This window comes from Aquarana catesbeiana, linkage group LG04 (assembly GCF_042186555.1).
Source record: "Aquarana catesbeiana isolate 2022-GZ linkage group LG04, ASM4218655v1, whole genome shotgun sequence".
NCBI lineage: Eukaryota > Metazoa > Chordata > Amphibia > Anura > Ranidae > Aquarana > Aquarana catesbeiana.
Window position 1 is genome coordinate 590406429 of NC_133327.1, and position 12810 is coordinate 590419238.

Below are 12810 nucleotides of genomic sequence, written 5' to 3' on the forward strand. Positions count from 1 at the left end.
AAATACTTTGTATTGTTCTAGTGAGTCAGAAAATGTTTTTAGTGTAATTTCCAAATTAGAAATAAGATGACATTTTAAAAAAAAAAAGTGAAACTTACATAGAGTAACGTTGCTCGGTACGACTAGGCAGATAAAGTGCAAATCTGCAACTGCATTAAACGCAGATCTGTGAATGTAGAATAAATATTATTATTGAAAAAGTTTGTGGTATTTGTCTCCCCCTCATGATACAGAAGCCCTCAGCCAGTACCTTGAGAGCTCTCAACTGTCTATAATACGAGGGCTGAACCAAAAATAATGCATACACTTTAAGCAGAAGTAAAGACTTTGTTAGCATATGAGCAACATGGATATTATAAGGGGAGCCAAGACAAAATATGAAAAATAGGCCTCTATAAAACTTCTATATTTAATCTTAAATATCAATTTTTGTTTTTAAATACTGTTATAGAATTACATAAATTAAACGATCTCAGCTTAGCTCCAGCCTTTGGAACATGTACGACACACTGCAGAAAAAAATAGGAACATACAGATAAAGGGTATGAGGGTTGTACCAAAAGTCTTGCAAAAGTTGGCATAACATTTTTTATTAACCAACATAGGTCATTTAATTTCGCATGTAGCAGGGGTGTCAAACTGATGGAGGGTCCTGCCCTATAGTAACTCTTCTTCTTTTTCATTGCAGGTAAATTTTGGATTCCAAGCAGAAGCAACGTGCTGTCACTGAGTTCTTAATGAAGAAGGTGAGCTGACTGTCTGACATCCACAGAAGGTTGCAGAATGTTTACAGAGATGACACAATTGACAAGAGCAATGTGTTGTCATTGGTGAGTCTTGTCAATGGTGTCATCTCGGCAAACATAAAACGGAAAGGTTGGACAGCCTACACCCTTCCTTCTTCAAGAACTCAATGACGGCATGTTGCTTCTGCTTGGAATTCATTATTTACCTGCAATGAAAAAGAAGAAGAGCTGCTATATAGGAAAAGTTACTATAGAGGATGAGCTACTTTACCAACATGTGAAATTCGAACAATGTAATGTAATTTACTAAAAAAAAAAAAGTTTTGCCCACATTTGCATTACTTTCGGTACAGTCATCGTATCCTGTATCTGTATGTTCCTACTAAAGTATGTTGGCTAGAGCGGCATGTTCCAAAGGCTAGAGCTATGCTGAGATACTTTCTTTTATATAATTTCATAAAAATATATAATATTAATAGATGTTTAATACTAATTTGGGGAGTGTTATAGATGGCTATTTTTCATATTTTGTCTTGGCTCCCCTTGTAATATTCGTGTGCTCATATGCGCACAAAGACTGTGTACATCTGTTTAAAGTTTATCTAAAGCCAAAGTAAAAAATGTAATACTTTGCAGATTACTATATACAAAGAACTAAACATTTTTCATGGGGCTTTAAATGAGGTACAACATTTGCATAAGAAGATTTATTAAGCAATAGATGAAAATCTTTTACATAAGAACGTTTTTAAAACAGCAAGCTGATTTTGTAAATACTACCGTGTATCAGCATACAGTCAACATAGTATTCATATAATGATACATATACAAATTCCACTCTTTCAAGGTTTTGACAAAACATAATGATGGGTAAATCCTTTAGCTCAATGCGTTTTGTGACAATAATCTTTCTTCTTCAGGAGCAGATGCCCATTGTAAAATAAATCAGCTATATAGCAATCTAGGATAATACCTCCAAATGGAAACCACCACCAGGTGTCTGGCTCTGGAGTTGTGGGGGGGGGGAAGACATGGCACCCCAATAGGAAAACCGAGGAGCAGTAGCAAGTGGACATGTGTGAGTGAGCAATCATCCCAGACATGAATTTTCTAGTTCTCATGATCTTCCTCTTCTTGTGGAATCTGGAGTCATGTCTGGCTGTACTTCTTCTGTTGATTACAGGAGTGCAGTTCGTTTTGCACTCCTGTGATCTGTTTTCAGCAGACAGCGGGCTGTAGTCAGCTGTCTGCTGTCATCAAAGAGCCGGTCCAGGCTTGGGCAAGTTGGCAACACTGGGATCTGCCCACATGCCTGGACTGACACCCGACTCAGCCTCTCAGCGAGCTGCTGAGACCCTGAGCCAGCCGCTCCCGCCCCTCCACAGCCCAGCGCCCCAGTGAACGAGGAGGGGGCAGAGCAGAGAGTGGTGACTGACAGTCACCAGCTCTCTGCTCAGGGAGCTGTGAGAACCGAGCGATCTGCTGTGTTTGATTACTCGGTTCTCAGTGTTAGAGCCGGAGGTGGGACAGGTGCAGCATCAGACCAATGCTGCAACCACCTAGGTAAGTATAAATCTATAAAAAGTAAGAAAAATCATTTCTGGGGGGGAGATGGGCGGAGCCTAGCGGAGCAGACATGCATTGTTAGAGCTCTGCACCGCTGAGGAGAGAAGAGAAGGACAAAGCGGAGCCTGCAGGCTCAAAAGGTATCCATTTGAACCTTTTTGTCCCAGGGAACAAACTGTGAAAGTTTGGGCAGGAAATATGGTACTGGGAGGAAACCGTGGCAGAAATAAAAATCACCTCACAAAGAGCTCACAGGCACTCACTGCAACTAAAGCAGCTCCAGTCACCTCACAATATACAGCATCAGGGCGCTCTCACAGACAGAAAATGTCACAGCAAGACTCTCCATTTGAGTCAGATACAGAACAAATCCTCTCACAAACTTCTCCACAAGCCTCCTCAGCATCCCCAGTAATATTATTACAATTTGAAAAGATGCTTCATAAGGCTTTAAAACAAACCTCAGACCAAATAACAAAAAGCCTAACCAAAGAAATAAGAGAGCTGGGAAACCGCACCGCAGCCTTAGAAATAAAAATGGATGAAATTGAAATTACAACCCAAGTAAATATAACAGAATTGGAATAATTAAAAGAAGATAATTTAATACTTCAAACTAAGCTCGAAGATTACGAAAATAGAGCCAGACGTTCAAACTTGCGCATAAGGGGAATACCTGAAACTGTGACAGACCTGCAATCTACTATTACTGCTCTATTACAAGAACTAAAGCCAGATATCCCTATTGAACGTTTAGAACTGGACAGAGTACACAGAGCCCTCACAGCCAAAAAGAAAGATGGACCCCCACGTGATATAATCACAAAATTTCATTATTACAGAACGAAAGAACAAATACTAATTGCTGCAAGAGAAAAAAAGGAACTTAATTTTCAAGGACACAATTATCAAATTTTTGCTGACCTATCCCAACTTACTATTACTAAAAGACGATCCATGAAACCCCAACTAATGGAACTGCAATGCCACAACATTATGTATCAATGGGGCTTCCCCTTTTCAGTCAGATTTAACTACCAAGGTACAATTTACAGAAGCAGATCAGCAGATGAACTACAACAAACCCTTCTAAAATTAAATCTGACAGAACCCACAAGCAGCAACTCTCCCACACGCAGAAGAATGGCATCATCTTCACCTTCAGGCAGCACTCAGAAAATTTCAGAACAAAATGGGAATCATCATTCTCACAAAAGAGGCCGTTATGCCACATCATCCATGGACCAAGAAGATTCAATGGACTGACATCCTAATTCCTGATATCTCTTCATTTATTATACTAAGAGATGGTTCTCTATAAAAAAAAAACCTGTATTTATAACTGAATGTAACTGCATTCTGATAGTCACACACTGTGTGGGATCATATTACATTCCAGTTATATTTCTTATTACTTCTGATTCATATAGCCTTAGAATATATAAGTGAAATAAGGAAATTCTTGTTCAGTTATATATTATCAGGTAATAACAATAGATTTATTACTTTTTAGGACAAATATGTTCAATAATCCAGAAGTAATGGAAGCTTTTTCTTTCTTTTCTTAAAACAAATATATTATTACCTAACTAGTTCCTAGAATTATGTTTTTGTTTATTCTAATCTGAAGCAATACAACATCAATTTTATGAGTTAACATATTTAAACAGTTACATATGAATAAAATATGTAATTGTTTACTCTAAAAGGGTTAAAATCCCAAAATAATTCAAACTATCTTCATCAATACCAAAGTTATTAACAGTACCTTTCTAACTGAATTATTTAGCCTAGGGCAAGACTAACCATATACAACCACCCTGGAATAAATAATTTCAACAAAAACTATATTCTGCACTCCAATTAATGAAACATCATTTTGATGTCTTTTGACATAGCACTTCTCTCCTGTAAGCGGAAGATCCGTGTACCCCCATTAGCCCTCCTCATTCTCCCACCATTATGTGGGAGTGTGACGAAGGCACTTATTCCCCTGAGAGAGATATTTATTCTCTTTCACGGGTAAATTGTGATTACTTGCAAAAAATAATTTATACAATGTATCATCTAATCTCATATGTTTTTTGTTTACTCTTTACTCCAGAATTCACTGGTTTCTTTTCTATCTATTCATCTCTTCAGTCCACACAGGTTGATCTGTGCAGTCAGCTCTGCATAACAAAAAGTAAGTCAAAACTATTTGATCTGTTGCCATGGCACCACTGAATATACTTTCCCTGAATGTTCAGGGAATAAATGTCCCTCAAAAAAGGACCAAAGCCTTCCGTACTTTCCATAACAAGAAGGCTCACATAGTATGCCTCCAAGAAACACACTTCACCAAAGATTCTACTCCAAAATATATTTCTCCTTTTTATCAACAAATTTACACGGCTTCTGCCTGTACCAAGCAAAGGGGAACTCTAATTGCATTTCACCGATCCACACCATTCACCTTATCATCAGAAATTAAAGACCCAGAAGGTAGATACCTGATACTCATGGGTTATATAATGGATACAGCAATCACGGTGATTTCCTACTACGCTCCTAACAAACAACCTACACCATTCCTCTCACATATATTACAAGTGATTAATACACACAAAATAGGAACAGTGATAATGTGTGGGGATTCGAACCAGGTCCTCCTCCCATTTCTAGATAAATCACCTTTTACACCATCCAAAATAACTTCTAGATTACCTTTTTCTCAACTTCTTTCCAAATACAATCTGGTAGATTCGTGGAGAGAAAGTAACCCAATGAAAAAGAAATTCACTTATTTCTCGCACCCTCATCAAACCTTCACCAGAATAGATCATATTTTTCTAACAATAGGAATGATACCAGAAATTATTGCATCAGATATAATTCCGATTCCGTGGTCTGACCATAATGCAGTATACACTACTATAGCCTCAGCCATACCAAAAGCGCATGACCCAACGTGGTACTTACCGGACATAATGCTCAAACACCCACTACATCAGATGGCCATTGAACAAGCTTTAAAGGAATATATATCAATTAATAATACAACAGACATCTCCCCAATAACACTGTGGGAAGCTCATAAGCCTGTCTTGCGTGGTACAATACAAAGACAAATGGCACTATTTAAACGGGAACGCAAAAATCTAGCAAAAAAACTAGCACTCAATTTTAATGCAGCCTACATATCATTTCAAGATAATCCATCTCAGAGTACAAAATCTCATCTGGAAAAATCTAGATTGGAATACGATCTATTTCTCACTGAGTCCGTTGATAAATCCCTCAAACGCTCCAAACACAATTTCTACATGAATACAAACAAACCAGGTACATATTTGGCTCGGGCATTAAATTCAACTAACAAATCTTTCAAACCAATACGTTTGAAATTATCAAAAAATGTTTACACTTGTAATCCAGTTAAAATAGTCCATAAATTTCACTCACATCTCGCAACTTTATACAAGACAAACAATGAATTTAATCCTACAGAGGCTGAATCCTTCTTCTCAAAAATAACCTTACCTGAGTTATCTCAGAATCAAAAAAGCAGTTTGGATGAGCCTATAACTATAGATGAAGTTGCTAACACCATAAAAGACCTAAAACTTAACAAAAGACCAGGCCCAGACGGCTACTCGGCTTTATACTATAAAACATTCTCAGAAATACTCTCTCCCATTCTCACTGAAACTTTAACAAACTTCTAGATGGACATTCTTTTCGGCAAGAAACACTAATGGCAATTGTTTGTATGATCCCAAAACCCCTTTCTGATGATACTTCCTGTGTGAATTATCGGCCTATCTCTCTGTTAAACCTCGATATTAAATTATTAGCAAAAATAATAGCAAAACGCCTCAATAGCATTATAGGAAAATTAATACATAGAGATCAAGTAGGCTTCATGCCAAATAGACAGGCAGGCGATAATATACGCAGGGCAGTGTTATTGGCACATATTGCTAAAAAACGGAAAATCCGTTTATGTTTTCTATCTCTCGATATTAAGAGGGCATTTGACACAGTATCCTGGCAATATATGCAATATTCATTACAAAAATGGGGTTTTGGACTCCACTTTTTAACATGGATCAAAGCATTATATAATAAACCCAAAGCCTATATAAAATATGCTGGATACAAATCTGAAGCCTTTAATATCGAAAGAGGTACCCGACAGGGTTGCCCATTATCTCCCTTATTATTTGCCCTTATACTCGAACCCATGGCCCAATACATCAGAACAAACCAAACTATAACTGGCATTGAAGTAGGAGGTATTACACACAAATTATGTATATTTGCAGACGATATATTACTTTTTCTATCATCACCACAGGTCTCTGGTCCTAACTTAATACCAGCTCTTGATGGATTTGCAGCCCTATCCGGCCTTATGATTAATCCTAAGAAATGCCTAGTGCTTAATATTTCACTCACAAACATGGAATTGATCCCGGCTAGGGCTGCACTCCCATTCACATGGGCAGAAAAATCAATCCCATATCTTGGAATTCATTTAACAGCATCTCATTCTGACTTATTCTCAACCAATTATCCTCCTGTATTAAGACAGATCACAAATCTAATAAAACAATGGTCGCAACTTCCTTTATCCTGGATAGGGAAGATTAATGCAATCAAAATGACTATTCTACCCAAATTGCTTTATCTTTTCAGAGTCCTCCCTATTCCAATTCCTTCCTATTTTTTGAGAATAGTACAAAAAAGAGCTACTTCGTTTATATGGGGCTCTTCTAAACCACGTATACCTATACACACACTACATCTTCCCAAAAATAAAGGAGGCCTGGGATACCCTAATTTTACTAACTACTACAGAGCAGCACATTTGGCCAGTCTGTCCAAATACCATGCAAAACAGGAAATCCCATTATTGGTATTTATAGAGGCTTCAGAAAATGACCCTCTATTAATATCAAATTTATTATGGCTTGATCCTAAAGACCGCTTTAAAATTCATAATCCCATAACTAAACACTTCTTATCTCTCTGGGATAAACTAAAAACCAAATATCAGTTACAATCTCCACACAATCCTCTCCTTTCTTTTATCAGAAATCCGGCCTTTTATCCGGCATGGATCTACCCAAATTCTTTTAAAGCTTGGACAACATCAGGCATTCAGACACTAAATGACTTCATAGCATCTAAATCATTCCTTTCATTCCCATCACTTAGAGAAAAATATGATCTACCAAACTCTGAGATATTTAGATATCTCCTAATCAAAAATTTCTATACACCATTCCTAAAGGGGGATACACCATTATCCCAATTATCCATTTTTGAATCAATCTGTACAAAAGATCCATTTGCTAAAGGTACAATTTCATCACTTTATAATCAATTATATGGAGTAGCAAATCTTAATAGACCCTCTTACGTTCAGAGGTGGGAGGAGGACCTGGGACGAACTTTAGAAGACACGGACTGGTCTAACATATGGCTCACATCTAAGTCATCTTCACCCAACATCTTAGCACTGGAGACAAATTATAAAGTCCTAACTCGCTGGTACCTTGTACCCGCTAGAGTGGCAAAATATTCACCTAATACCTCAGCTCTTTGTTTTCGAGGATGCCCAGAAATAGGCACATATTTACACATATGGTGGACGTGCCCAGTAATCCAAACCTTCTGGAAGGAAGTCTTCGTGATTGCATCTAAAATATTTAAAAAAATAATACAACCAGATCCATATTTAACTTTACTTAATCTAAAACCGGAATGGTTAACACTCTCTCAATTCAAACTTATGATCCAACTAATAACGGCTGCAAAACAAACAGTGGCCAAGGCATGGAAATCTCCTACATTGGTACTAGCAGAAACAATTCACAGAATGAATAATACAATGTCCCATGCTAAGATGGTAGCCATCGATCAAAATCAAATTCCAAAATTTGAAAAACTTTGGCATCCTTGGATAAAACAACAGTTCCTGTCAAACTTCAATGACTCTGTCCTGTTGCCATGGTAACAGATTAAATGACTTACAGAGACACCCATTCTAAGGCTTCAAAGGGAACTAAAAAGAATAATAAACTGACGTGCGGGACAACCTTGTGGACCATACCTCTACCTTTCAACCCTTTTTCTTCTTTCTCTTTCCTTTTCTCCACCTTACGATTAAAGCTCATTATCAGAATTTATTTGACCTATATACACTCTACTTGTAAACAATATGTATAGTATGTATAAATCATTTAAATACCTACAAAAGTAACTAAGGAAATGATATATATCTTTAATTTAGGTTTACGTGAACCCAATGTTTAATATTTGAAATTTCATGATATTTACCTATATAAACCCTACTGTAAAACAATGAGCTTACTTTATAGATCCTTGTAAACTTACTTTATGTATCTTTATAACATTGTATACTCAATAAACTTCTTTTGACAAGGAAAGATCATTTCTGAAACTAAGCAAAAGCAGTTATGGAACCTTAATAATATATAAGGTATAACTGTAATAGAAAGTGTCTATAACATTATATGTTCACAGCTACTTTAAAGTGCCACACTGATAGCCCAGAGGCAAGTTTATTCCAAAATAAGATAAAAGATTTTATTACAGAATCAATGTGTTCTGCTTTGCAGGCTTAGCAGCCTTAATCAGACACTGTGCTTCTATATCGGGGTCTCCAAACTTTCTAAACAAAGGGCCAGTTAACTGTCCTTCAGACTTAAGGGGGGCCGGACTGTCGCCATTGGTAGTAGAAGAGGTCCCAACGTCAGTGAGAATAAACAATATTTTCCAGTATTGTCTTAGGCTAGTTTTTGCCCCTCCAGAGAAGCCATGGAGCGGTGCCATGTTTCCTAAGTTTGCAAATTTATTTTATAGTTAAATAATCTAGGAGGGGTGGAAGGACATGATCATGTGACTGTAAATTATGTAAAAGGGTTGGGACTAAAAACTTTGGCCATTAGTGGCTTAATAGTTAGCACTTCTACTTTGCAGCGCTAGGTCCTCAATTTGAATCCTAACCAGCCCACTACCTTACTACAGGAGTTTACCTGTACTTGCATGGGTTTCCCCAACACTCCCAAGATTACTTGCTAGGTAATTGGCTCCTGTCAAAATTGGCCATCTATGTGTATATATACAAGGAAGGTAGGGGCCTTAGATTGTAATTTCCTTGAGGACAGGGATTAATGTGAATGTACAATATGTAAAGTACTATATATATTCACATATACTGTATATACCTTTAAAAAAATTAATATATAAAAAAAAACATGAGGTTTTGGTCAACAACTACTCTAAAATGTAAATACATTAGGAGAGGACTTGGCCTTTAAAAGTTCCAGTGATGGAGTTAACATCAGTGGCTGGGTCTGTGTGACTAACAATGGTACATGCCTTTCATATAAGATTTAATTGTGCCATGGATTGTTTATTCTAAGAAAACGAAATTACACAGGAAAATGTCACATAATGCATGATAGGGACAAGTGCTTCAGACATGGAACAAAAGCAAATATTGCAACAGATGTTCCTCTCCCATAGAGACAGTACAATGTGTTCTGTCAAGTGTATACATATGGAGATTAAAAAGGTGAGCTAGGAGACACTGAAAATAACCCTCTGAAGATCTTTCATGAATTATACATTCTGAGGGTACACATATTTGAATATAGTAATGTTTATCAGATTCAGATTGGTTCTGTCATGTTTTTAGAGGGTTGGTAATTTCCTTTGATACTTCTTTTGCTTAGATTTTGGAAACTCTGTGATGATTTTTTTCTTTCATTAAGCTGCTCCCATAGCAACATTTTTGTTGCTGACTACACTGATATCAGTGCAAGCTAGTTGTTATAGGCCATCTATTCTGTTCTCATTCTGATCTTCCGATTGGCCTCTGAACATGACGATTTTTATAGATTTTATCATGGTGTAAGTTGACTTGTAAAAGAAGTTATAAATGTGAATATCCAGCACTAATGTCAAGAAGCAGGATTATATATTGTATATTTATTTGCAACTTTTATTTCAGTTTGATAATATATCACACACCATCTTGGTTTCTCAAAGTGTACGATGTGTATATGCTTAAGTAGTAATTCCACAGAACCATCAGAATACTGATGAAAAGTTTATATGGGACATTATTCCGGCACAACTGGACAATACACATTGACCAGTGTAACTGTCTCCTTTCCTGATTTGGAAATACTGGCAGGGTTTATTATATGAGGGTACTTCAAAATGTTTCCTCACTTTTTTTACGTCATGGCCAAATATATTGGCACTCCTTGCATTTCTTTGAGATAATGCACCACTTTGCCCAGAAAATTGTTGCAATTACAAATGTTTAGGAATTCTCATGTTGATTTCTTTTGTTTGTATTGGTATGACACAAAAAGTGGAGATAAAAAAAGTCAAATCTGACACATTCCACGCAAAACTCCAAAAATGAACTGGACAAAATTATTGGCACCTCAATTTAACATTTGGTAGCACATCCCTTGGAAAAAATAACTGAAATCAATCCCTTTCTATAATGAGTTTGTTACACTTCTCTACTAGAATTTTGGACCACTCTTCTTTCGCCAACTGCTCCAGGTCTCTCAGATTATAAGAGTTCCTTTTCCCAACTGCTGTTTTGAGATCTCTCCACAGGTGCTCTATGAGATTTAGATCTGGACTATTTGCTGACCAGTTCAGTACTCTCCAGCGCTGTCTTAAAAACGTTTCTGGGTGCTTTTTGACGTGTGCTTTGGGTCACTGTCCTGCTGTAAGACCAATGGCCTCTGACGGAGACCCAACTTTGTGACTGTAGGCCCTACATTGCACCACAATATTCTTTGGTAGTCTTCAGATTTCATAATGCCATGCACACGATCAAGACATCCAGTGCCTGAAGCAGCAAAGCAACCCCAAAACATCAGTGAATCTCCACCATGTTTGACGGTAGGGACTGTATTCTTTCCTTTAAAGGCCTTATTTCTTTTCCTGAAAACAGCAGAATGATGGGCTTTACCAAACAGCTGTCCACAGCACATTCATAGTTGCCAACATTAAAAAAATTTTTTAGGGACACTTTTTTTGCTGTAGGCGGAGTCTTATTAGAATTAGGGTGCGGGGACATGCGTTTGTAGGCATGGCATGGGGGAAAGTAAAAATGTGGCGCGCTCTGCGGCGAAAAATGGGTGTGGTTTACGCAAAATAGTGAGCGTGTCTTAAGTGGGCCTGGCTCAAAGGGGTGTGGTTAGAGTCTGAGATGAATGAGAGATGGAGAGGGAAAGGGGGGGGAGAGGGATGGAGGGACAGCAGGCCCAGATCCTACACAACAATGGAAATATGTGTATTCTAGAAAGTTTAACAACCAGCAGGTGCTCTATGGGATTTAGATCTGGACTATTTGCTGACCAGTTCAGTACTCTCCAGCGCTGTCTTAAAAACGTTTCTGGATGCTTTTTGACGTGTGCTTTGGGTCATTGTCCTGCTGTAAGACCAATGGCCTCTGCCGGAGACCCAACTTTGTGACAGTAGGCCCTACATTGCACCACAATATTCTTTGGTAGTCTTCAGATTTCATAATGCCATGCACACGATCAAGACATCCAGTGCCTGAAGCAGCAAAGCAACCCCAAAACATCAGTGAATCTCCACCATGTTTGACGGTAGGGACTGTATTCTTTCCTTTAAAGGCCTTATTTCTTTTCCTGAAAACAGCAGAATGATGGGCTTTACCAAACCGCTGTCCACAGCACATTCATAGTTGCCAACATTGAAAACATTTTTAGAGACACTTTTTTGGCTGTAGGTGGAGTCTTATTATAATTAGGGGGTGGGGGCATGCGTTTGTAGGCATGGCACAGGGAGAAAGTAAAAATGCGGCGCGCCCTGCGGTGAAAAATGGGCGTGGTTTACACAAAATAGTGAGCATGTCTTAAGTGGGCGTGGCTCAAAGGGGGTGTGGTTAGAGTCTGAGATGAATGAGCGATGGAGAGGGAAAGGGGGGGAGAGGGATGGAGGGACAGCAGGCCCAGATCCTACACAACAATGGAAATATGTGTATTCTAGAAAGTTTAACAACCAGCAGATAAAGATACTCCAAACGCCTGGTGTTAGCACTTCAATCATACCGGCACCATGGTTGTTATGGTGTCAGGATGATTGAAGTGCATTATTTCTATTATTACACTGTAATATAAAATGAAATCATTCAACTCACCATAATGCCGAATCAGTGGGATCCCTGAGCGTGTCACCTGCCAAGTCGCCTGCCACCAGCAGAGTCCTTCCTTGCATCAGGTGCCCCAGCAGACTCCATCCTTGCATCAGGTGTCACCAGCGGAGCCCCCCTTACATCAGGTGTCCCCAGCGGAGCCCCCCTTACATCAGGTGTCCCCAGCGGAGCCCCCCTTACATCAGGTGTCACCAGCGGAACCCCCCTTACATCACAGCGGAGCTCCCCTTCTATCAGATGTCCCCAGCGGTGCCCCCCTTACATCAGGTGTCA

The 12810-nt window shown here is 38.4% G+C and overlaps 1 protein-coding gene across 2 annotated transcripts in view; it reads right to left on the reverse strand.

The window, feature by feature from the left end:
- Positions 1-12810, reverse strand: part of CFAP61 (cilia and flagella associated protein 61) — a 494837-nt gene that overhangs the window by 450914 nt on the left and 31113 nt on the right. For both annotated transcript variants that reach the window (XM_073628153.1, XM_073628152.1), the window contains exon 5: positions 99-166. In XM_073628153.1, coding sequence (XP_073484254.1) covers positions 99-166 — 68 coding nt within the window. The remainder of the gene's footprint in view (positions 1-98; positions 167-12810) is intronic.